Source organism: Ochotona princeps, chromosome 12 (assembly GCF_030435755.1).
Source record: "Ochotona princeps isolate mOchPri1 chromosome 12, mOchPri1.hap1, whole genome shotgun sequence".
Classification (NCBI taxonomy): Eukaryota; Metazoa; Chordata; class Mammalia; order Lagomorpha; family Ochotonidae; genus Ochotona; species Ochotona princeps.
The window spans coordinates 62823348-62849522 of NC_080843.1; the positions used below are offsets into that span (position 1 = coordinate 62823348).

Sequence of the window (26175 nt, forward strand, 5' to 3'; positions counted from 1 at the left end):
ACTGAGAATGCCCAAGAAACCACAGAGTTAGTTTTGCAACCTGTGGTCATTCAGAGCACTCCGATACAACCACTTAGGAAATTTACTGCATTGCTCATTCAAAGGAAAGCAAATGAAGACAAGGTGCTTAATAGATTTCCTGTCCTTGAGGTAAATTTCCAGTCCTTGAGGTTACAGGGTTTCATAAAAATGGTCACTGGCCAGGTGATTTCTAAAGTTTAAATTGGACACCCCAAAAGTAAAATATAAGACTTACAAGTATTTTATTTCTTGAGAAATTCTGAAAAATGACCAAAAGTGCAGTACATGAAAAAACTGGGTTTTAACAATCTCTGAAAACTTTAAATTTTAGATTTGCTTCTTCTGAAACGACTTTCAAACAATAGAATAAAAACAGTACTTGTGTACGCTACACTGTCAATGTAATAAAACTTGCCACTACAGCCTCCCAGAAAATTTCTTTGTACTTGTTTCTGTGACAGGGTCATTTTTGCTGGCCACCCACAGCCTCTCTAAGAACAAGGGATTTGCAGTAGAAAATCAGGTGCTGGTCCTGCCTCCCACGGGACCCTGCCGCGGGTGGCTTCAGGCGGCCTCACCGCCGGCTGGCCCGGGCCTCATGCTTGTCCTGGGTGCGGCGCTTGTGTGGGGGCGAATGCCTGCTGGAGCTGCGGGAATGCCAGCTGCGCTTATGGGCGTGGCTTCTGTGCTGCTTGGAGTTAGCTTCTTTCTGGTCCTGGTCTTTCGCAGGTTCCTTATTGCCCTCTTTTTGTTCGTGGTCTTGCTCTTTATGGGAGGGCAAGGTATTCTTAATTGTGTTTATTAGAAATCTTTTATTGGTACCAGCAAGAGGACACTTCATCCTGGAGGGGTGGGAGAGAAAAAGAAAAATCATCACTTGAAACAGCTGCCTCTCCAAGCTGAAGCCACCATCATGGGTACCACTTTTCTTCTCGCAAAGAATCGAGTTTCTGAGTTTGCTCGGCTTTCCTTGTATGCCACCTAGTGTAAACTCTGAGTATACAGGGGACAGTAAGATGATTCCGGAGACACTCCCAGTACCTTGCCCAGAGCCTGTAATCTTTCCTCCTTATTGGGACCAAATTTCCCAATATGTGAATGGGAAATATATATATATATCTATCTGTTTGAATATGCAGGTACTGCCTACAGTGCAAACTGACAGACCTAATATTCTAATATTCTCTCCAAAACGCCTGACATGATTACAATCTGTTCCAAATTAAATTTACCGAGGCTTCATCTAAGTGCAAGGAAGTCTCTTCCCAAGAGCAGAAAAGCATACCCTACTGTCCTTTTGGCTTATTTATTCCTGTTGGATTACCTGTTCCTGATTCTTGTTTAAACTTTCGTTTATTTGAGAGTCAGAGACAGAGCTCTCCCATACACTGGTTCAATCCTCAGATGCCCATAATAGCTAGAGCAGACTATGAGTCTGGGGGCAGGAACTCCACCTAGGTGTCTCATGTGGGTGACAGTGATTCGAGCACTTGATTATCACCTGCTTTCTTCCTGAGTGTGCATTAGCAGGAAGCTGGAATCACAGCAGAGCCAGAACTCGAAGCACTCTCACACGGGATGGGTGTGACCCACGCAGAATCAAAGGCCTGCCTCTACAGGAGTTAAATGACTTACTCTAGAAATAGAATATTGTGCAAATGGTCTACAATATGCAGTGATCTCTTTCTCCTCCAGAAAGCAAAAACACCTCATGTGTCTCATCGGACTCTGGTGTCTGCTGGGGAGCAACTCCCCCATACTCACCCCTGGAGTGAATTTGTGTGTGTTGTTTATTTCAGGAGCTTTCTGGTTCAAACTCTCCCAGAAAATCGCCTGTAACTACTGAATTGCCAATCTGCATGCTTATATACATATATACACACCATACATACATACATACATATATATGCATTATACTATTCTTTTTTCAGTAATAGTAAATCCTTTTGGATATAAATAAGGACATGCATTCCTCTTGGTTATAAGCAGTCTGCCACATGATGGGCTATTTTAAAGCTATGCTGATTTCTCCAAGTCATACTTCTCAGAGAGGTATTTAATAAATACAGATACATCCTACACGATACTTCAGAATCCATCCAACAGCACTAACCTGCAGGAACCACATGACCCAACACTGCAGCCTCACTCACACAGAAGCATCAGACTAGCTCAGGTAATTAGAAAGGCAATGACCTGGGTAGTGAAAGGCAGGGGTGGGCGCAGGGTGGGGGTAGGGACCAGAAGGAAAGAAAATACTTTGTGCTGCGATTAAGAAGCTCTTGGACCTACATTTTCTTATCTGAGAAGAACCAATGGCTCTTCTCAGTGTGTTGTGCCTCCTATACGCCCAGATCAGGAAAATAAACTCTAGTTCACGAGGAAAAGCAGCTCAATGAGAAAAGGACAGTGGGTGAAGGGCAGCAGAAGCAATGGCAATGTTCTGAGGTGTTGACAGCCCTGGAATTTAGAAGTCACAGTAAACGAGATTAGGGACAAAGAAAGGTGATGATAGTTGAAAGAATAAATATTCCTGCAGTTCTGGGGGGACGGGGGGGTTTCAAAACCATGGAGCTGCCTGTGCCCCTACAGAGCTCTGCTGAGCTTGCAGAAGATGTTTGCCAACCTCACGCTACTGTGGTAGTCCCAAGGTAGAGCCATTCACAGCTGGAGAGATAACGCACAGCGAGCAGTGGCCAAGTTCTTTCCGTAGTAGTCCAGCAGGGGTCCACTGAAATTGGGCACTCAAGTTACTGCATCAGCTTGTGGTAAAACTGGGAACCCTCTAGGAAGTGGGCAGACCATGGCTGCTGCGATATTTGCATCATCTATCACTGCTGTCCCAAATGGCATGTGTTGGGCGAGGGGCCTAGGAGGCTATAAGGCAGGGCAAGGGCCTTCCTGTTTGTACCTCATTGTGCCTAGTTGACTCTCTCAGTTATATATTTTATTGTTACTATATACTAGAAATCTATACTAGCTTAGGGGGAAAGTCATATTTTAAGGTTCCAACAGCATGAATGGATATAAAACTTTAAATATGAGTCTAGTTAAAGCTGCTTTAGGAAGTACCCATGACACACTGTCAATTTCAGACTGATATTCTATCCATATTAGACTTAAAAAGGGAAACTGGGGCAGGTACTTAAAGACATTGCTTGGGTTGGAGTCTTGATCCATGCCCTGTTCCAGCTTCTTAGGAAGCAGCAGGTAATGAATGGCCTAAGTACCTGGGCTCCTGCCATCCATGTGGGGTGCTTGGATTGGGCTTGATGTCTAGGTTACAGGTTTTGGGCTGGCCCAGCTCTGGCTGTTGCAGGAATTCCAGGAGTAAACCAACAGATGGAAGCTGGATGGACCCTCTGAAATAATACACTTCTCAGCCTCCTTGGCAGTTATGTTTGATGACTAAATTCTGGTCAAAGCATGAAAAATGGACAATTTGGAGTTATACTGTGTGAAGTGCACTGCTTAGGACCTAGTTTCCTCCATGTGTTCCTGTCTCCACTTTTAGCTTGCTATAAAATTGGGCACTGACACCAGCAGCTGCCATGGTCGATCATGGCGTCAAAGTCCCAACTTAAGGACTGAAGTACAACTTGGTGCCCTGATGATCATATTCTAGCAGCCCTTGACTAGCTACATTTATGTGAAGGACGAATGAACTCCTATCTCTTTTAAACCCCTTTATTTAAAGCTATCTATCACTTGCACTCAAATATAACTGTAGTTCATATGCTGGTTTTCTGACTTTCAAATGAATTGATTAGGCAAAAAGGGAAGCAGTTCTGCTCACATTCCAGTCTGTCAACCCAGAAGCTGTGCTGGGCTTCAGGGACCACAGGCAGGATTTCAGAGACTCTCTGATTAAAGAGACCAAGACAGATTTCGGATAGCAATGTAACTTCAATCTTTTCTGCCTGTGAGTAGGCAATGTTGTATAAGATAATTTATGAAAATAAGCCATTTGCTCCCTGCAGTTGTTGGAATCAACTTGGGAAAACAGGAAATTATAAAACAAACCTGCTGAGCAGTCAGGAGAAGGTAAGTGCAATGGGGTTTTCTGAGTTTTCATTTCTGTCTCCTGTTGAAGCAGGGAGCCTGTTGTATCTAGACTTTTACAGATGTAGGTCTGCCATTTCTGGCTTCAAAAATATTTTTGTGAATACGAACCATCAAGTACTGATTCTATGAACACTCACTACTAGGGCTTGATGGTAGAGCAACATTAACAGCAATGCCATATTTATGAAACAATTAGCCAGTGCCATGACATCACCGATGTTAGCGCACTGCACTTCTACAATCCTTATCCATCTAACAAAGGAACTGACATACCATTTCAAGCTGGTCAGATGTGGAGCTAGACTGGAACCTGGAGTCTGCCCCTGCTGTACTAGCAGGGCTGGGGCAGAGGGAACAGAACAGGGACAAACAACCACCCACCTGGGGTCCAACCAGCTAATCAGTGAACAGAGAAGTCAGGGAATAAAGTGCAGGTGGAAAGCTGGTAGGTGTGCCTGGAGCCACGAGTTCTCTACCAGAATAGGCACAAGGCAGTACCACCTACAATGTCAGGTCTGCTAGAGGTGTCTAACCACTCAAGAGCCCAACAGGAAGGGCCAAAGAGAACCCCTCACATACGCTTTGACATGTATGAGCTACTCAGGCATTGGGAAATTGCGACACATGAAAATTACTTTCAAGCTTGGGTGCCACAAGGTCATGTGATACATTTCAATTCATTCCTTTATTCTAAGGCCAAACACATTTCAAAACCAGCAAATAGCAATTTCTCTTTCACTGTATAGGTTTCCTTGCCTTATCATGTTTGTAAGCCTAAAATAATGCCCTATAAAGTGTGAGGCAGAAGTGTGATTCTGTGAAACAAGGGTGCTGTTTTTTTATCTTGATGATGTGATTATAACTCATTTTGTTGTTTAATGTCATCACAGCTACCATAACCACCCATTGTGCGGCAGTTAATAATTTGGCAATCAAATGCCTTCCATGTGTGGCGACTTGAGAAGTGCTTATATAGTGTTATAATCCCCATTACTAACAGCCCTTTAATTACTCAGCATAAAACAGTCCTGAGGCTCATGGTGGATATTCAATGGCTTAAAAATAGTTGAGACAGACGTACATGTGTATGAATACATAAAACCAGAGAATCATGTACACAGCAACGTGCTAGGGATCCTATACGAAAATGAATCCCAGGTTAGCTCTCTCTGGTCTTCTGCTCTTAGAAACAGCAGGCGGGCAGATGTGCCTCTGAAGCCAATGTGGAATACACAAGGCTATCACCCTCGGCCTGCTGTTCCCTCAGCCAGGCACATCATTTACACGTATATGCCTCTGACAGCAACAGGTGCAGGGCTCCCTTCATAACTGGGTATGAAAAGAATGTGGAAAGCAGTTCCAGCAGGTTATCAGGCAATAATTTCACACAACAGAGCTGACAGGGATAAGGAACATTAAGCTACATACAAATTTTTTCTTCTTTTTTTTTTTTTTAAAGATTTGTTTTATCTTTATTGGAAAGTCAGATATACAGAGAAGAGAGACAGAGACAAAGATATTTCGTCTTCTGATTCACTCCCCAAGCAGCTGCAATGGCCAGAGCCGTGCCAATCTGAAGCTAGGAGCCCAGAGCCCTTCTGGGTCTCCCACACGGGTGCAGGGTCCCAAGGCTTTGGGCCACCCTCGACTGCTGTCCCAGGCCACAAGCAGGGAGCTGGATGGGAAGTGGAACTGCCAGGATTAGAACCGGCGCTCATATGGGATCCCAGTGTTTTCAAGGCGAGGTCCCCAGTTGCTAAGCTACCACGCTGGGCCCATGCAACATATAATTCTATCCCCATCAGCAAGCAGCTAGCAGAGAACAGTCTTAGCAAACCTCTCTGTGCTCCATGTACTTGGAGTATGAAATGAAGGCTTTGAATCCCGAAACATTAGGGATTTCAGCAAATCTGTGGAAACTATGAAACAATTATGCATGAATGTAAAAAAACTTATTTTTAGATTTATGTTTATTTGAAAGTCACATTTAAAGAGAGGAAAGAGAAAAATCTTCCATCAGCTGGTTCACCCCCCAAATGGATGCAGTAACTAGAGCTGAGCAAATCTGAAACCAGGAGTCAGGAGTTTCTTTCAGGGTCTTCCACATGAGTGTAAGGGCCCAAGGACTTGAGCCATCCTCTGCTATGTTCCCAGTCTATAGGCAAGGTGCTGGATCAGAAGTGGAGCAGCCAGGACACAAACCAATGCCCATATGGGATGCCAGCACTTGAAGGTGGAGGATTAATATGTTGAGCCATGGCACCAGCCTCAAATTTCAATAAATTTTTGCACCAAAAGTAAACATCTGTTTTAGTTCCATTTTCCCACAGACTTTCTGAAGTATCTTCTTTGTAATATCCTTGAATCACCTGAGGTGAGAGCCCCTGCTTGTCCCCCCAGTGGTTTCAACACAGTTATGTGGTATCTCTATCATGATCAATTGCTCACTGGTGTATATTCACCAGTAGATTAAAAATCCTACCAACAGCAAAATGAATCTTCTTTACTGCTGCCCATGTCCTTTTAGTATGCCTACTGCTGCTGTGGTGTAATGGCTAAAGCTACCCTCTGCAGTGCCAGTATCCCTTAGGGACACCAGCTAATATCCTGGCTGCTCCACTTCCAATCCAACTTCCTGCTAATGGCCTGAAAAAGTAGTGCAGGATGGCTCAAGCCCTTGGGACACTGTGCCCGTACGGGAGACAGGGAAGAAGCTCTTGGTTCCTAGCTTCACAGTGGTCTAGCTCTGGCTGTTGTGGCCATGTGGGGAAACAGCAGATGGAAGATTTCTCCTATAACTCTGCTTTTCAAACAAACAAACAAAAAATACTTTAAAAATACACCTACTGGTACTTAGTGAATATTTAAAGAAAAAAACACATGGAGAAAGACAGAAGTTAATTACTTTTGAATAGTCAAAAGATTATTGACATACAATGGAAAAATGAAATAGTTTTTTTTTCCCCCTTACAAACTGATCTCAAACCAAAACAGAAAAATATTCAAAAACATCATTCCTTAAAAACAACTACGTGGAGAAAATGAAGAACAATTTTTCTCAGCTCAACTTTTGGGATTTTTGGTACCAAAAGATAAGGCTTTCCAAGTATAAGGACAAAGTTCTACAGGCTCAAAACTGTACTGGGCTACAGAGAAACTGAAATGAACGTGGCCAGAATAAAAACGGTTTGGTAAACAACAAAGCTGGGCAAATTCCTGTCATATGGGCTAATATTTCAGATTCCTCAAGGCCTGTGCCAATAGCTTCTAAAGAGATTCTTTTGCTGAAATATACACTAGAAATATAGAGCATTCAATGGTCTTTCTTTATGAAATAAAAAGTTCAGCAATCTCTTTGTGGCACCCTTTCAAATATCTCAGTAGGTTATTTCTTATGGAATGGCCCCAGTGAAAAAATGTCACTCACACTGTTGCACTGTAAATTTTCAAGAAAATACACAGTTTAGCTGCTTAGAAAAACAGACAATAGTCTACTCATAAGTCTTACTGTCTACTCCTTGAAGAACTTCAAAGTGGAGCTGGGACAAAGGGTCTGAGGACGCCTGGCCATCTGGCGAGGTTACTTTGATACTGTCGGAGTCATCTGGCCAGGCCAAGGTACAGGGCTGCTCTAGGGTCTGCAGAACAGATCAGTGCCATTCTTCTCAATTAGCAGGAATTAGTAAAATGCTTTTAAAACTGTGGGCACTTTAAGATGCAAGCACCTCGATATCTTTCTAAAACTCCCAAGCCCAGGCCACATCCTATAATCATTGATGGTAGGACACAGGCATTGGTTTTATACCTATCTATCTATCTACCTACCTACCTAAAGTTTTCCAGTTGATTCCAAATTTATTTATTATTTGAAGTTCTCCATTTGATTCTAAATAGCAGATAAATTGGAAGCTAGTGGGTAAAAGTTTCTATTTACACTATTTTTTTTAAAGATTTGTTTATTTTATTACAAAGTCAGATATACAGAGAGGAGGAGAGACAGAGAGGAAGATCTTCCGTCTGATGATTCACTCCCCAAGTGAGCCGCAACCGGCCGGTGCTGCGCCGATCCGAAGCCCGGAACCAGGAACCTCCTACGGGTCTCCCACGCGGGTACAGGGTCCCAAAGCATTGGGCCATCCTCAACTGCTTTCCCAGGCCACAAGCAGGGAGCTGGATGGGAAGTGGAGCTGCCGGGATTAGAACTGGCGCCCATATGGGATCCCGGGGCGTTCAAGGCAAGGACTTTTAGCCGCTAGGCCAGGCCGCCGGGCCCATTTACACTATTTCTTTAAATAAATGGAAATTATGTGTTGTCTTAGGAGAAGTAGGTTATCAGACAAGCCAGCAGTTTTTACAGAACTCTTTTCAAGGCCTGTATATCTTTTTTTTTTTAAAGATTTATTTATTTTATTACAAAGTCAGATATACAGAGAGGAGACACAGAGAAGAAGATCTTCCATCCGATGATTCACTCCCCAAGTGAGCCGCAACGGCTGGTGCACGCCGATCCAAAGCTGGGAACCAGGAACCTCTTCCAGGTCTTCGACACGGGTGCAGGGTCCCAGTGCATTGGGCCGTCTTCGACTGCTTTCCCAGGCCACAGGCAGGGAGCTGGATGGGAAGTGGAGCTGCCGGGATTAGAACCGGCGCCCATATGGGATCCCGGGGCGTTCAAGGCGAGGACCTTAGCTGCTAGGCCACGCCGCCGGGCCCAAGGCCTGTATATCTTAAGAGGGAAGTGCTGGTACAAGAGCTGGGAAGGAAAAAGTCAGGTACCCCTGAGTCACCAAGCACCCAGAGATTTCTGCTTCCAGGACAAGACACACACAAAGGACAAGGGAGCTGGCATTGTGGTTTATCCTGGTAAAACACTGCCTGCATCCCAAAGCAGAGTGCCAGTTTGAGTCCTGGTTACTGTCTGTGATTTGGTTTCCTGTGACTGTGCCTAGGAAGACAGCGGAAGAGAGATCAAGGGCTTAAGCACTTGGATCCTTGCCACCCATGTTGGAGAGCCAGATGGGATTCAGCATTCCTGGCACTGTCCTGGCCCAGATCTGGTCGTTGGAGCCATTTGGGGAGTGAACCAATGGATGGAAGACATCCCTGTCATTCTGTCTTCAAATAAATAAACCTTCAAAAAAGGACAAGTCAAAATGTAAAAATAAAGAGGAAAATATAGATGAACTTTTTATTTTTCATTCAATAGTTTTCCCATATGGTTGATTTCCTTTCAAAAGTCACTAATTTTCAAAAATCTTGTTTCATCTCTTTAATAATTATGTGCAAAAATGCAAAGTACACACAAAGCACTTTTGCTACCTGCGAAGTATGATGGCTGCCAAGGGAAAGTACTCACATGACTGAGTGGCAAGGTGAACTAGCTGCCTGTTCAGACATGGGTGAACCTGTTGCTTTGAGGAAAGTAACTCACAGTACTCATTGTCAATATAAAGCAGGCATTTTCAAATGAAAGAAAAGAAAATTGGGAAACTGAACCTGACAGATACTCAACATTTAAAGACTTGTCTGCTGTGATCAACAGTGACATTTACACGGGGATTTAGAAAACACTATACAATGACACATGTCAACATTTGGCAGTTCTTCCTAACACAGTGAACAATCTTTTCCACATGACCGATGTTGATGTTATAAACCCAAGTAGGAGTTAGTTCAAAGATCCAGTCAAAATACAATGTAGACTAAGGGATTTTGTTTTTAAAATTATGAAAATTCTGCATCACTAAAAAGAATTGTAATAAATTACTTGTAAAGTTTTGATGAAATATCAAAGCAAAGTATCTACAGTTTTCTGAACAGTTTATTGAAACACTTATTTTCTATTTTAAAAAAATTTACTTGAAAGGCAGAGTTTCTGTGTGTGTGTGTGTGTGTGTGAGAGAGAGAGAGAGAGAGAGACAGGGAGAGAGAGAAAGAGAGACAAACAGAGGGAGAGGGAAAGAGAATCTTTCAGCTGCTGGTTTAGCCTCCCAACGGCTGTAACAGCTGGGATTGGGCCAAGCTCAGGACAGGAGCCAAGAACTCAATCCAGGTAACCCTTCCTACCTGGATGGCAGGGGCCCGAGTACTTGGACTATCTTCTGCTGCTTTTGCGGATGACTATCTTCTGCTGCTTTTGCGGTTGTATCACTAGTGACAACTCAGCTTGCTACAGCACAACGCTAGCTCCTATTTCCTTTTCCAACTATGTATTTATTTGTCTGTGTGGGATGGGATTTCCTTCATATATATGAACCAAGATAACATACTGCAATAGAATGAATGCTGAAGAAGATAGGGGAAATCCCATGTCTTCTATACTATCACAAAAAGGTTTCAAAATTATTAAACCATGCCACTTTACTCAATACACTGAAAACAATTTGAGGCTGGTGTTGTGGCAGAGTGGATAAAGCTAGTTACCTGCAGCACCAGCATCCCATATGGGCATGAGTTCAAGTCCTGGCTACTGTACTTCTGATCCAGCGTCTTGCTAATGTGCCAAGGAAGACTGTATAAGATAGTTCAATTGCTTTGCCCCTGCATCCACATAGGATACTGAGATGAAGCTCCTGGCTTCTGGTTTTCCCCTGACCCAGTCCTGGCTATTGCGACCATTTGGGGACCAAACCAGCACACAGAAGATCTTTCTAGCTCTTCTTCTGTTAACTCTGCCTTTTGAATAAATAACTTTAAAAAAAGTTATTGTAAAAGTTTGTAAAGAGAAGAAGTGTGTCTTCCTTTTCTTTGTCCTCTGTGATAGCTGAAGTGTTAACATAATATGTTTATCACTTAAAAAAAGGATGTATCTATTTTTACTGAAAAGGCAGATTTTACAGAGAGGAGAGACTTAGAGAAACATCTTCCATCCCTGGTTCACTCTCCAAATGGCTGCAATGGTTCGATTGAGCCAGAGCTGAACTGCTCTGAAGCCAGGATCCAGGAACCTCCCCTGGGTTTCTCATTTGGGTACAGGGTCTCAAGACCTCCAGCCATCCTCCACTGCCTTCTCAGGCCGCAAGCAGGGAGCTGGATGGGAAGTGGAGCAGAGAGAACATGAATCAGTGCCCATATAGGATGTTGCACTTGCAAGGGGGAGGATTAGCCAATTGAGCCATTGTGCCAGGTCCTATCACTTAATTTTAATGAATTACTAAATACTTGCTCAGTTCTAATACTTACACTGATGGCTATGACTCACACAAACAAAATGTCTTTGGGGTTTTCAATAATTTTTTAGAATGTAAAGGACTGCAAGACCAAAATGCGTATTAACCAGTTACAGTAGAAAAATAACCACCATGCCAAGAGAAAGCCTCATTTCATAAGCTAGGGTGATTGTAAACTTCACATCCTGCTTCCCCACAGGATCCCTTTCTTATCATAAATCTGAAGCATGTGACATTGCCTGCTCTAGTTTACTCCCTTGACAATTGGGAAAGAGGCTGTTAGTGTTCCCCCTTCTATAGCTACAGTGTTCTGGCCTAGCAGGTAGATACAGACAGGAGACTAAATTCTGGCCAACCCAATATACATGGAAATGGTACAGACAGCTCTGGCAAATATTCATAAAGGGAAGAAGTATGTCTTCTTTTTGTCTTTTGTGCTAGCTGAAATGTATACTACTATATTAAGCCATGCAGAAATAGTTAGGCCCTATGGTTGGGAGATCTGGAAAAATGGAAGGGGACTGGATCCACAGTAACTTTGCTTAACTACCAACCTAACTGGGATGACACCCAAAAAACAACTTCCCCACCCTGACTCCTCCCTCCTTGTCCCATTCCACAAGACTTCCCGGGGGCGTTGCAGAACTGGCATGAATACATTCATTCTTTTACCACCATGAAGTTGCACTAAGCTAATAAGTGCTACTAAGGCTGTCGGTACAAAGGATTTCTATCTGGACAGCTGCCTAGAAACAAATGGTCCCCTGGCATGCTCCTCACATAGCAAAGGCCATGATGGTTACTGTCTTACTCACTGTCAGAACATCTTAAGTCATGGTTTGGCTCCATTCTGATTCTTTCATATGAAGTACCATTAGATCATATTAATGAGTATTGCTAATCTTGCCTTATACCCAAAACTTTAGCACCAAATCTCTAATAAAGTTCATTCAAATCTGATTTACATTGGTAGAGACACTTCTATTCTGTAAAGGGATGAATTAACTATTATTTTCTAATTGAATGCTAGGAACCAGGACACATGTTTTCCATACATAGTATCTCACTGAATTTTCACAACCATCCGTCCAGGAGGTAGGTATTTTACTGAATCTAAGATGATTCTGTATGTTACTTCAGACTCACTCAGTTACACTGGATTATTTAGTCTTATTAAATACTTTCATTTATAAATGCATTAGAAGAATTTCTAAAAGCTAGCATTAATACCATATCACATCTAAAAACATATTTCATGTCTTCTTATGTTAGTTTGGATGCAGATCCAAACAAGGTACACATTTTGCTTGATGTAACTCAAATTTATTAATTCATATGATATATTTTCTTTTCTTCCTGTAACTCACCTGCTGAAGAACTGCATTATGTTCTTATTCTGTAGAATTTCTTAACACTTTTTGGGCCCGGCGACATGGCCTAGCGGCTAAAGTCCTCGCCTTGAATGCGCCTGGATCCCATATGGGTGCCGGTTCTAATCCCGGCGGCTCCACTTCCCATCCAGCTCCCTGCTTGTGGCCTGGGAAAGCAGTCGAGGACGGCCCAATGCATTGGGACCCTGCACCCGCATGGGAGACCTGGAAGAGGTTCCTGGTTCCCGGCTTTGGATCGGCGCGCACCGGCCCGTTGCGGCTCACTTGGGGAGTGAATCATCGGACGGAAGATCTTCCTCTCTGTCTCTCCTCCTCTCTGTATATCTGACTTTGTAATAAAAATAAATCTTTAAAAAAAAAAGAATTTCTTACACTTATTATCTTTGTAACTTTGGCCCTGTAATGTCATTTGCTACACTGTTCTGCTCTTTATTTCTTGCAATTAATAATTCTAATTGGGAACTTGATTAGATTCAGGCTTTTTTCTCACAAGGATGTTTCATGGATCTTAGTGCATCTTACTGTGGTACAAAGATCGGTGTATTCAGTCAGCTGGCACATTTATACAACATTTCCTATCAACCTGTCACCTTATGGATGGAGCAGCCATTGATGTTCTTTGCCTAGATTCAATCTACCATTAGGGGTAGTAAAATGATGTTATTCCCAAATCAGTTTTGTTGAGGCATAATTTATACAGAATAAAATACATCCTTTAAGTGAGTACATTCGTGGGTTTTGACAAATTCATGAAGTCAGGTGGCTACCACAGCAGTCAAGATGCAGCACATTCTGCAGTCAACACGTATCTCTCACCCCAGATCTTGGCAAGCCAGTGACCTGCTTTCTGTCCCTACAGTCTTAGATGTGTGGATCATACAGTGTGCACTGTTTGGGACTGGCTTCCTTCGACTGCTGTTTCAGCACCGCACTTACCGGTATAACTACTATTTGTTTATCCATTCATCAATTGATAGGCACTTGGGTTATTCCCAGTTTAGTGCTATTCTGGAAATATCTGCTATGAACATTACTGCCCAGATTTTTCTTTTGGTTGTGGATTTAAGTTTTGAATTCTATCTAATTTGTAAAAAGGAGCATTATGAATGATGAGTCTATGTTTAAAAGAAATTGTCACTTTTCAAAGAGGCTGTAGGATTTAGCATTTTTCCATCAACAACATATGGATTCTAATTGTTCCACATCCTCATTTTAATTTTTTCAGTACTGTCCATTTAAAATAGTTTTCATCATTCTAATGTGTGTATAGCAGTAAAGTAATCCTGATTCATTATTTAATTATAAGGTACACGTACACACACACACACACAAAATCTAAAATCATTACAGAAGGGTACTACAAGAAGTCTGTGGAAAATGGAATTAAAAGATAAGTTTATTCCTATGCATAAAAATGTGAAGAGCACCATAAAGTTATACTGCACTTTCCATGAACTGTTTGAAGACCCTCCGTATTTGTGGAATGTAAATATAATTACTAGAGTACTGGAAAAAATGGTAAAATTAGTTTTTTAAGGTTAAGTTCTTCTTTCATATTGTTATTTTTTAAAAACTAAGGTGGAGGGCCCGGCACGACAGCATAGTAGTTACGGTCCTTGCCTTGCATGCGCCGGGATCCCATATGGGTGCTGGTTCTAATCCTGGCAGCCCCACTTCCCATCCAGCTTCCTGCTTGTGGCCTGGGAAATCAGTCAAGGACGGCCCAAAGCCTTGGGACCCTGCATCTGCATGGGAGACCTGGAAGAGGCTCTAGGTTCCTGGCTTTGGATCGTCTCAGCTCCAGCCATTGTGGCTGCTTGGGGAGTGAACCATCGGACAGAAGATCTTCCTCTCTGTCTCTTCTCCTCTCTGTATATCTGGCTTTCCAATAAAAATAAAGAAATCTTTAAAAAAAAAAAACAAAAAACTAAGGTGGAGTTAAAGAGAGAGTGTCTTTGATCCATTGGTTCACCTTCTCAAATGGCCACAATGGCTGGAGCTGGGGCATGCAGAAGCAGTATCCAGGAGCTTCTTCCGGGTCTCCTGTGTAGATGCAGGGAACCAAGCAGCTGGGCCTCCATCCTTCCCAGGCACATTAGCAGGGGACAGGACTGAAAGTGGAGCATCCAGGACTTGAAAGAGAATCCATAAGAAATGCCAGCACTGCAGATTGTGGCTTAACCCATTATAACAAAGCATTAGCCCCTCTATTATTTACTAAATATTAGCAAGCTCTACTTTCTGTGTAACATGAAAAAGTAAACTTCAGTTGTACATGCTGAACTATGTGGTCAAATTATATAATCAAATTTCTAAAATAAAACTTAATCTCTAAGGACTACAAAAACCAGAAACTCCTAAATACAGATAAACTACTGCTCTTACACAGAAGTCTTTAGGTCTGATGGTGTCGCACTTTTCTTGGAAATTGTGAACCAGAGGGATGCTAAACCCAATATTCTCTGTACTCAGCCCGCCGTCCACCTCTCCACGCTGCCTGAGCCCCTCAGCCACGTCCTTACTGCACACTGACCTGTGTGTGGCTGGTCTCCTTTGCGGCTGACATTTTACACCCTTCCAGCTGCTTAGGACTTGCGTATTTTCTGCTCCAGCAAGGTTTCCACTTAATGTTCAAGTTTAAACAACTTACCAACCCATGGGTCCCATTGTTTCTGCTCTAGTTTTTCCACGTTTTGCCTCCTTAAGAAGTTCTTCTATTGCTTTCCTGATGAGAGAAAGGAAGAAATTTGAAAGGCTTCACCACATTAAAATTTCTGAAAATCACCTCAATCTAGATACAAGGTCTTGGGAAAGGGAGTGAATTTCAAAACATCATTATGGGCAAATTTTTTAAATGCTTCAAAATGTAATAATAAACTTTATATGAAGAGAATAACCAATGAAAAGGAAATGAAACAAAAAATAAGGACAATATAGAAAAAATGTGCAATTTGAGACCATTAAATCATATATCCTTAATATTCATATAAGAATTCTATTTCACTATTAAGTGGAAAAACAATGGAAGACAGGGATGGCCAAATGCATTATGTACTGAGTAAGACTGAACTCATGCAACTGCTTAAACTTCCATTTCTTTTGTAAATTAATAAAGGGTAGAGATTTGATTTAGTCTCGGAGAGGTGGGCCTGGCTGCAGGTCTTTAGGTCACTGGGGACTTGTCCTCAGAAGAGCTGTTCAGATGATTGATTCTTTAAGCCATGTTCACCTAACTTCTTTCTCTGCTTCCTAGCTTGCCTTGTGGTTGGTACTGCCAGGCCCTACCACATATCAAACAGGAATGCTCCATCCAAAATTGTGAACCTTCGAAGTGCAATTCAAAACATTTCCTCCCCAAGATGCTCCTTTAGGACATCTTAAAAAGTTAACATACTATATTTAAAATGTCCAATTCCACTATTTTTCAAAGAAATATCAACTAAAAATAACGTTTGTTGACCCCCCCATTATACTTTATCTTAACAAAATATTCGAGTACTCAAAATTATATGTACAAGGATGCTCATTAAACAACCTGCTAACAATTAGATTACAGAACTTTTAAGTGATTACTAATAGAAGACTGGTTAGCTAAATCACTGCCTATCCACAAAAGTGGAAGATTGCAAAACAGTCAAAATGAAGGTGAACGCTTAGACAGAAAGACATTCATAATATATTTAGAATTTGGAGCTTGTTACGAAACAGCACATACAGAGAAATCTTACTTTAAATTGATTTAATGTGTACATTGTATGAAAAACATCTGGAGGGATTTTATCAAAATGGTTAAGATGAGTTTAGCTGAATTTTTTTTCCCGTTTGTTTCGTCAGCCTGAGGACAAGAGCTGAGGAGTCTATTCCAGGTCTCCCACACAGCTAGCAGGGACTCAACTACCAAATGCTGCCTCCCAGTGTCGCCTTACCAGGCAGCTGGAATGGGGGAGCAGAGCCAGGACTCAGACCTAGGCTAGCAGCCCAACCGGCATCTTAATCTGTATAGTTTTTTAAAAAGTTGTACAAGACATGCAGAAAGCTTATTATCAGTAATATTCTACAACATCACTATGTGTGAGTTACTGCATGAGGTGATCATTCCTGATCTGAATATCACTGTGAACTACATAAGGGTATTTTAGTGCCCTGATATTTTCCAACTATTCCACTACTTCCTTGACCTTCAACAAATATATCTGCTTGCTTTTTTTATAACACACATAGATCTATACGCTCTTATTGAGCTCTTAAAAATTGTCTTTACAAGTTGGACAGCTTCAGGCACCTCCTGGGAGAGCCCGTTGACTGGCTTGATGAAGCAGTAAGGCGCTTGTCTGTCCACCACAGTGTGCTCCTTCTTAGCCCTGGGCTCACTCCATCAGATCACGTTTCACAGCCCAGCCTTAGGATACCACAGACACATGGATCTGATTACTGCTGGCATCCTTCTTTCAGTTCTTCAAAATAACGATGTGCTCTGCTGACAGGATCTGGAGACTTGGCCTCACACAGTAAATCTTGAAGACGTTTTTCCTATCTAGTACTATAAAACAGATTCTATTTTACAAATTTTTTCAGATTTATTTTTACTGAAAAGGCAGATATACAGAGAGGAGGAGAGACAGAGAGGAAGATCTTCCTTCTGTTGATTCACTCCCCGTGTGGCTGCAATGGCTGGAACAAAGCCGATCCAAAGCCGGGAGCCAAGAACTTCTGGGTCTCCCACACATGTGCAGGGTCCCAAGGCTTTGGGCTGTCTTTGACTGCTTTCCCAGGCCACAAGCAGCGAGCTGGATGGGAAGCAGGGCCACTGGGATTAGAACTGGTGTGCATATGGTATTCCAGCGTGTGCAAGGTGAGGACTTTAGCTGCTAGTCTACAGTGCTCGGGCCTGTTTTATAGATATTTTAAGTAAAAAAAGTTAAAGGGCACAGACAGTCTAAATATTCCTTTCCCTCCCACAAAATAATATGGTAGTTTCTAAGTAAAAACAGACTAATCACACTTAAAGCCATCATGTGCTTGCCTCAAACGGAATGATTAAAAATCACCAACAAAATTGTTTGGTCAGTTTGTCCTATGAACAAAATATGTATCTAGGAGAAATAAACTAGAATGCATTTTTACATGAAGCAGTGTTGAAGTGTCTACCTCTCTGGGCCAGACTACAAGAACCTATTTGGATCAGAAGAGAGTTGTAATGTTGTGCATCTGCAGAAACGTTCCTCACTGCAGAAGCTCCCAAAGGCCCTGAAGGCACTGGATGCTGATCCTTAGTTTCGATTTCACTTGAAACTATCTCCAGCACTGTTATTAACTTTACCTGACACAAGGAAGGAAGCCTTCTGATTTAGAAGCACAAACAACAAGAAAAGAAGGTACTTGTATGAGAAAGACTGCCCAAGGTGAAACAGATTTACCCAGAGATCAAAGATCCTACCAGGAGAGGCAGAGTGGGTGGGGACAGACACAGCCAGCGCGTCCCCTGTTGCAGAACGCGGCATAGCTGTAATCGAACATAGAACCAGAATAGACTGTCCACTTTCTGTGCTTGGGACACAGCCAGATTAATTGAATAGCTGTAAGTGGTTTATCAACAGCAAATGATGGTACAGAGACTTAAGCTCAGAAAATATCCTTTCTGAAATAATTCCATGGTTATTAGCAGTTGTTCAAGATGAGAGCAGTGACTAACTCATCTAAAGTAACACCACAAATCAGGGAGCAGAAAGGGGAAGAACAAAGGAAAAACACAAAGATGAATTATTTGAGAGCCACAGTCAGGCAGAAGTCTCCCTTTTGCTGGTTCACTCCCTGGGGCTGGGACCCAAGCCAGGAGCTGGGAACTCCATTCAGCTCTCCCATAACGTGGAAGGAATGCAAGCACTTGAGCCATCACTGCTGCCTTGTAGGTTTTGAATAAGTAGGAAGCTGGTCACAAGTCACAGTTGGGAAGAACTCAAGTCTGCTGGGCCAGACGCCTGCAACATCAACCCAGGTTTTAAAGGCTATGTACCCTCTGGTCTTTATCACACTGTTTCTTCCACAAGCATCCACAGTTTTTTCCTAGAAAAACTGTTGTAACACTAAGAGGCAAAAAATTAAAATGAATAAGGGGGAAAGAAACCTAACAGAACTGCCACTGCTTTTGCATTCATTCAAAGAAAACCAGTGAAAAATGTCACAGTATGTAGGTCAAAGACATGAAGGAGGACTGCTGCTTCCTGTTTTGGTTTGAGAATGCTGAGCATTCCCTACTACCCACCTGTAATTCTCCAGCACAGCTTCTTTGCAGGGTTTAATTTACCGAGAGAAAAACTGTTTCTAGCAGTCATATATTCTAACCCAGAAACTATATCCCCACCTTCAAAGCAAAGGGGCAAAGGCTGGATAACTCCCCCACGATCGTGTTCTCTGGAGCTCTCGCTAGAGAACTTCTGGATAAGGAAATAGTTATCAAAGGCACTAAATATTTAAGTCATAAACGGTTATGTACAGAATGTTAATGTGCATGAAACATAATATAAATTGCAATTAAACTATTGGAAATGGAAATAAAGAATATAAATACACACAGGACTTAAACATTCAAAAATTGAGACATAAATTTACTTCTCAGTACACTGTGACTTGGCTCCTTTAAACACTTTAAAGGTTTCTTTGTAAAAAAAAAATGTATATTAGAAGCTCAAGTTCAAGGAATGAACACCAAGAAAGCTAGATCATTAAAGCAGACAGTTTTTATGGGCACAGGCACAAACTACAATCAATTTCCAATGTGTATTATCTGCAGCCAATTTCCCATCTTAGTTTGGCTTCCTCAGCCTTCCTACTCATTCCATTAACCAGCTGGCACATGCTTAAGGAATGTCAACTGATCATAATAGCAGTTTAAATAAAACCCAAGTGGGGATGCAAAGCTGGTGCAAAACCATCTTAAATCTAAAGCCAAACAAATTAGTTTTATTCACTTACATGAGTTAAACAGCTATGCTGGAATACAGAAAAAGCAGCAAGAAATCCAGTCAATGACCATGAAGCACTAGAACTGAAGGGCACACACAACAACGAAGAGCACAGGAGAATGAGAGATTTAAAGGAATACAGCACGAGAGAACTGTTCAGTAACTGCACAAACAGGACAGACTCGGACCACACACACCTACTTGCTAAACGGTAAAGGACATGCAGGACACAGGGCTGGGTGTTAGGGGCGTTCCTTGCTTTGTGCCTCCTTCCGTCTTTAAAAGGTCACATTTGTTCACTTACTCTGAACTACTGCACGTTATCACATGACAGATGGGAAAACAGGTTTAAAGAGGAGAATAAATTGTTTAAGATGACTCTCTTCTTAACGTGTTCCAACAAGCAAAGCTGGTGGCAAGAACAGACTTACTTCTTCGAGAACTGCAGCACCATTGTGGCTGCTGACTGGGAAGTCTTCAGAGAAGCCCTGCCTGTTTTCAGTGCAGAAAGTAGCCACCTGACAACTTTGCTGTCCACACAGACAACGTGGACATGAAGGCGCTGGGCAGAATGTGAGAGAAGTGTTCATATAGCCATCTGAGCACCTTCCCATAATGGAACAGGAAGATATGGAGAGAAAAATGGAACAATTTACTTGCTATTCTGTCAGGATTTGATGTCAGACCAAAGAACATTCTGATTTCAAAAAGGGAACAGATGATGGGATCACTGCTGGAAGTGTACCAACAGCTGCCCACACCCAGGCAGCAGTAACTAGCGGGTCAGTGACTCCGAGCACCTGCAGAAACCTCAGGCAAGTCAGGCTCTGCAGGCCTCAGCAGTTTGACTTAAGACACAGATGAAGCAATTCAGCATGTCTTTGTTTCATTTCTATAAAACTTTAAACTTTCTGGAATCACCTGTCAATTACAAAGAAAGGTCAGAAAATTTAAACTGCACAAAACGTTTGTGACATTGTAAAACTCAACAGGGACACTGGAGTCACTTGAGAAATGGAAACAATTATTCAGAGATCTAAGATGGGGGCACCAGAACATACATTCAAGAGATTACTGTACATTTAGCCAGCCTCTAAAGAACCTGATTTACATGGTAAGCAGGTGCTCCCGTGAAACGGCTTACCACTATGGACCGTATACCAAACAATACACACTAAAAATATATACTAGATTGTCTGTAAGAATGTACAGAATTCACTGCATAGTTTTTAAATTTTAAAGAATTGGGAAACAAGTTCCAGGAGGGACACAGAACTCCCAACAGGCTTGATCAAAAGCGATCTTCACCAAGACATATGATAATCAAGCTCTCTTCAATCAAACATAAGGAAAAGATCCTTAAATGTGCACATGAAAAAAATCAATTGACATATAAAGGAATGCCAATTAAGCTCACAGGAGACCTCTCACAGGAAACTCTACAGGCAAGAAGAAAATGGAGTGACATATTCCAGATTCTAAAAGAAAAAAATTGTCGGCCTAGGATAACATACCCAGCAAAGCTTTCTTTTGTCTTTGAAAATGAAATACAATTCTTCCACAGTAAAGAAAAGCTAAAAGAATTTCCCTCTTCCAAACCTGCCCTACAAATGATACTTCAAGAAGTTCTCTTGACAGAAAAGAGGAATAGCACCTACCAAAACCAAAGGCAAATGGGAAGAACATCCCAGTAAAATGACAACAGAAGACTAAACCAATGAACAACCCGTTCCTAAAATGACAGGACCAAAGTACCACCAATGTATAAAAATGTATTTGAAAGGCAGAGTGAGCAAGAGGAAGGGATAGCAGGGGGAAGGATGAAGGGCAGGACAGGGGCCTGTCAAGGGGGAGAGAGAGAAGGAAAGGGAATGTCCCATCCTCCGGTTCACTCTTCCAATGCTTACAACAGCCAAGGATGGTTCACGCTGAAGCCAGGAGCCAAGAACTCCATTCAGGTCTACATATGGGTGGCAGAAATTCAGGGGCTTGTGCCATTGTCTGTTGCTGCCCAGCATATTAGCAGAGAGCTGGACTGGAAAGAGTACCTGGCACTACAACTGGCACTCCCACAGCCAACATCACAAGTGGTGATTTAACACACAGTACCATACCTTATAATTTATAAAATATATAGAGAAATTAAAAAGCCTTTTAACATTCAAAAATGCTTCTCCCAGTAATAGACTAAGGGATGATGGAAGAAAGTGAATTTTTTTTAAAAGATTTATTCATTTTTTATTACAGCCAGATATACACAGAGGAGGAGAGACAGAGAGGAAGATCTTCCGTCCGATGTTTCACTCCCCAAGTGAGCCACAACGGGACAGTGCGCGCTGATCCGATGCCGGGAACCACGAACCTCCTCCGGGTCTCCCATGCGGGTGCAGCGTCCCAATGCACTGGGCCGTCCTCAACTGCTTCCCCAGGCCACAGTCAGGGAGCTGAATGGGAAGTGGAGCTGCCGGGATTAGAACCGGCGCCCATATGGGATCCTGGGGCATTCAAGGGGAGGACTTTAGCCACTAGGCCACGCCGCCGGGCCCAAGAATGTGAATTTTAATGAGACCTTTTCATTTCAGGCTCACATGGACTAAAGAGAAAAGAAGAAACCTGGTATTTTCAACAGTGGTGATAAATCAGAAGGATACTGCAGATTGTTTTCTGCAACGATGATAATTATCTTAGCAACCTCACAGGGTTATTATGATACAGTAAGTTTTATTTGGACCCAAGAGTTTTGAACTTTGTAAGAAGCACTAGAAATATTATAGCTAATTTTTTTACGTGATTAAATAGGCTAGTCATCTTTCAAGTTAGTATTACCTATGGTCTAACACATAGTAGGTACTAAGTTAAGATCTGGGAAAGGAAGAGGTTACAGAAGTGAGTGGGACATGCTAAAATGCAAGGACTTAAAAGTGGAACTCAGGGCCCGGTGGTGTGGCCTAGCGGGTAAAGTCCTTGCCTTGAATGTGACAGGATCCCATATGGGCGCTGGTTCTAATCCCGGCAGCTCCACTTCCCATCCATCTCCCTGCTTGTGGCCTGAGAAAGCAGGCGAGGACGGCCCAAAGCCTTGGGATCCTGCACCCGTGTGGGAGACCTAGAGGAAGTTCCTGGCTACTGGCTCCGGACTGGCACAGCACCGGCCGTTGCACTCACTTGGGGAGTGAATCATCAGATGGAAGGTCTTTCTCTCTGTCTCTCCTCCTCTCTGTATATCTGACTTTGCAATAAAAATAAATAAATCTTTAAAAAAAAAGTGGAACTCAAATGATTCAAAACCAAGTATACAATCCAATTTAAAAATGGGTAAATACCCCAAACAGACATTTTTCAAAAGCAGATGTACCAATGGCCAAGATGCCTGAAGGATGGACTGTTGCTGAAGGGCTGTATGTACTATTGTCATATTGGGAAATCACAGGCAAGACTGAAAACACAGAATAGGCTGAACTGCACTTGAACTTGCCAGGATTGAAGACTTAGGTTCTTCAGGATGCTTGAAAAATCTCAGTAACATATGTTATCTAGAAAACACTTCCCCCTTAGTGAGTCACCAGTCAAGGGTGAATGTCCTTTGCTCAGCTTTGAACACTATTCCTTCATTATTCACATATGCCGACATTCTTCTAAATCCCACTTCTCAGTGAGGATGCTGAGGGTGCCTGGAAGCAGAGTAGATTAGTGCTGGAGTTAGAGGGTGCTAAGATAGGATGAGATGTCGTCATGGGGACCTGTCTCTGCAAGGGCCTGTCACTCTCAGTGCTCATGGGATCAGCACATTTTATGGTCCTGACTTTGGCAGTCCAGAGCTTAATTCAGCTCACACAGCCTGACTGCAGTACATCTGCTGTCAGGTGCACGGCAGTTTTGCTTAGGGTATGAACTCTGTCACAGTGGCTTTTACTCTGGCCACAACCTCATTGCTGAACGCCCCCAAAGTGTTACTTCCTCCTCCAAGCCTGTCCTCACAGCCCTCTGCTTCACACCTAAAGATGTAACTGCTCCTTTCTTGCAGACCCATTGGAAGGACATTAATTTTAAAGTTATAAAGTTTAAAATATAAAATGTACCCCCTTTCTCTGAATCTTTACATAAAAAAAAAAACACAAGAAAATGTAAGGTGAGTATCTGGCCTGCACTCCATATGGGTCCTGAGTTCGAGTCCTGGCCCTGCTCCTGATCCCAGCTCCCTATTCCCATGGCCCCTGAGAAGCAGCAGTGGTTGTCAGTCCTTGGGTTCCTGCCGCTCAGGTAGGAGATCTGGTTTGAACTCCTGAGTCCTGACTGAGGCTCAGGCCTAGCACTGGCTGTGCAGGCATTTGGGAAGTGAATCAGAATATTTCAAGTTCCCTGTAAAATAACAACATGGATTATTATCAAATGTCTTGCATCTTCCTACACATGTACAGATATGAGCAAAGTAATTTAACAGTACAAATGGTATTCAGTCTCTGAATGCAACTAACACAAGTACTATGCTGAATCACAAGTACCTCCAGAACCACCTGTGACAAAATCATTGCCAAGCAAATAGATGGAAGCTTAGCACAATACACTGGCAAACAATTCTTTCTTAGGGTAGCATGTATTGCATTCATGCCAGGAGGAATGATCTGACAAGTCAGTCTGTCTCTTGTCTTCTACAGCTAAAATCCCATCCATATGCTAAATAAAGCATTGCCACTCAGTAGTCAACAGTGCTACAATCCTCAGGCATTCTCTTCCTTTCATTCAAGCGTGTAGGTCAGAACACAAGGAGCCTATTTCCTGTGTTATGAATTCCCATGAGCACCGGCCCCTCAGTGTACAGAGGCCTCTGGTGTATACAGCATGGTATGTAGGCTGCCCTTCTTTGATTACTGATAGTAAATATTTAATATGCACAATTGGGATATGATGAACAATATTAATAGCAACAGTTCCTATTATGATGTACCTCATACCTAATCCTCACCAAGTCTTCTGGATAATTACCACCTATAATTCAGGAGAAAATGAGGAAAAGGGCGGAAGCTTACCTAAGGCCACAGGAGCCACTAATGTTCCCAGCTGCCTGTGAGTCCGGGCAGTTGCTGTGGCCCAGGGTCTGAATCCTTATACTACAGCTCTGTCGTAAGCTACAGTATCTACCAAGCAGCTTGGTCTAGTGCCAACGTCCGTCAAATAAAAGGAGGACAGCATATTTACCTGCACTTATCAAGATAACTTTTTTTTAGCAAAGAAAGATCTCTAGTCCCTTCAACTTAGATCTCGATCTTCTCAAATCTCTATAGCTTTGCACTTTATAGGTGACTTCAGAGGGTGGGTTATTACTACAGGGCGATGACTTCTTCAGTTACAGGTTAAAGTGGACTCTTAATAGTTTAGCTTTTAGAGAAAATTCTTACGTTTCAGTTCATAAGCCATCTATATCATTGCAGTATGCTGACTCACTTTTTAAAAAAAGATTTATTTATTTTTATTGGAAAGTCAGATATACATAGAGGAGGAGAGACAGAGAGGAAGATATTCCCTCCACTGATTCACTCCCCAAGTGACTGCAATGGCTGGAGCTGTGATATCCAAAGCCAGGAACCAGAAGCCAGAAGCCTCTTCTGGGTCTCCCAAGTGGGTGCAGGGTCCCCAGGCTTTGGGCCGTCCTCGACTGCTTTCCCAGGCCACAAGCAGGATGGGAATTGGGGCTTCTGGGGTTAGAAACCGTACCCATGAGATTCCAGCTCATACAAAGGCGAGGACCTTAGCCACTAGGATACTGTGCCCGGCCCGACTCACTTTTTTTTTTAAAGATTCATTTTGATTTTAAGGGAGGGAGGAAGAGAGACAATGAATGAATCAATCTTCCATCCACTGGTTCACTTTCCAAATGACTGCAATAACTGGAACTGAGGTGATCTGAAGTCAGGAGTTTTTCCCAGGTCTCCCAAGCACTTGGGGTTCAAACATCTAGGCCATCCTCTGCTGCTTTCCTAGGTCATTAGCAGGGAGCTAGATAAGGAAGTGGAGCAGCTAGGACTCAAACTGATGTCCATATGGGATGCCGGCACTGTAGGAGGTGGCATAACCTATTATGCTGCCACAGCACAGGCCCCCTGTTGATTTGAAGTCTTTTAACAAACTTTATTCTTGAGGAGTTGGCACTGTCACAATGGCTTTAAGCCACCACTTGTGATGCCAGCACCCTGTTTCAGAGTGCTGCTTCAAGATCCAGTTGCTCTGCTTTTGTTCAAACTCTCTTCAGGTACGTTGGACCCTGGCATCCACGCAGGGGCTCAGATGTTGCTCTAGGGTCCTGGTTTTGGTCTGGCCCATCTCTAGCTGTTGCAGTCATTTGGGAAGTAGACAATAAAAGATTTCTCTCTCTTCCTCTTCTCTGTCACTCTGCCTTTCAAATAAATAATCTCAAACATATGCGTCCCTGAAAATCAGTCATGCATTCCTCAGAAAAAAATGTATTCCTAATTCTGATACAGGAAATAGAGACTCATTTTTCCAGTCACACTGTGAAAGACCTGGGTTAAGTTTGTCATGGGGGCAAATAACGTGGCACGGCACATTAGG

General features: G+C 42.6%; 1 protein-coding gene across 1 annotated transcript in view; it reads right to left on the reverse strand.

The window, feature by feature from the left end:
• Window positions 1-246: 246 nt before the first annotated feature.
• Window positions 247-26175, reverse strand: part of LOC118758010 (protein POLR1D-like) — a 46296-nt gene continuing 20367 nt past the window's right edge. Inside the window, exons 2-3 of the mRNA XM_058670933.1 lie at window positions 15297-15371; window positions 247-863 (exon numbers count right to left, since the gene is read on the reverse strand). Coding sequence (XP_058526916.1) covers window positions 596-863; window positions 15297-15371 — 343 coding nt within the window. The 3' untranslated portion in view covers window positions 247-595. The remainder of the gene's footprint in view (window positions 864-15296; window positions 15372-26175) is intronic.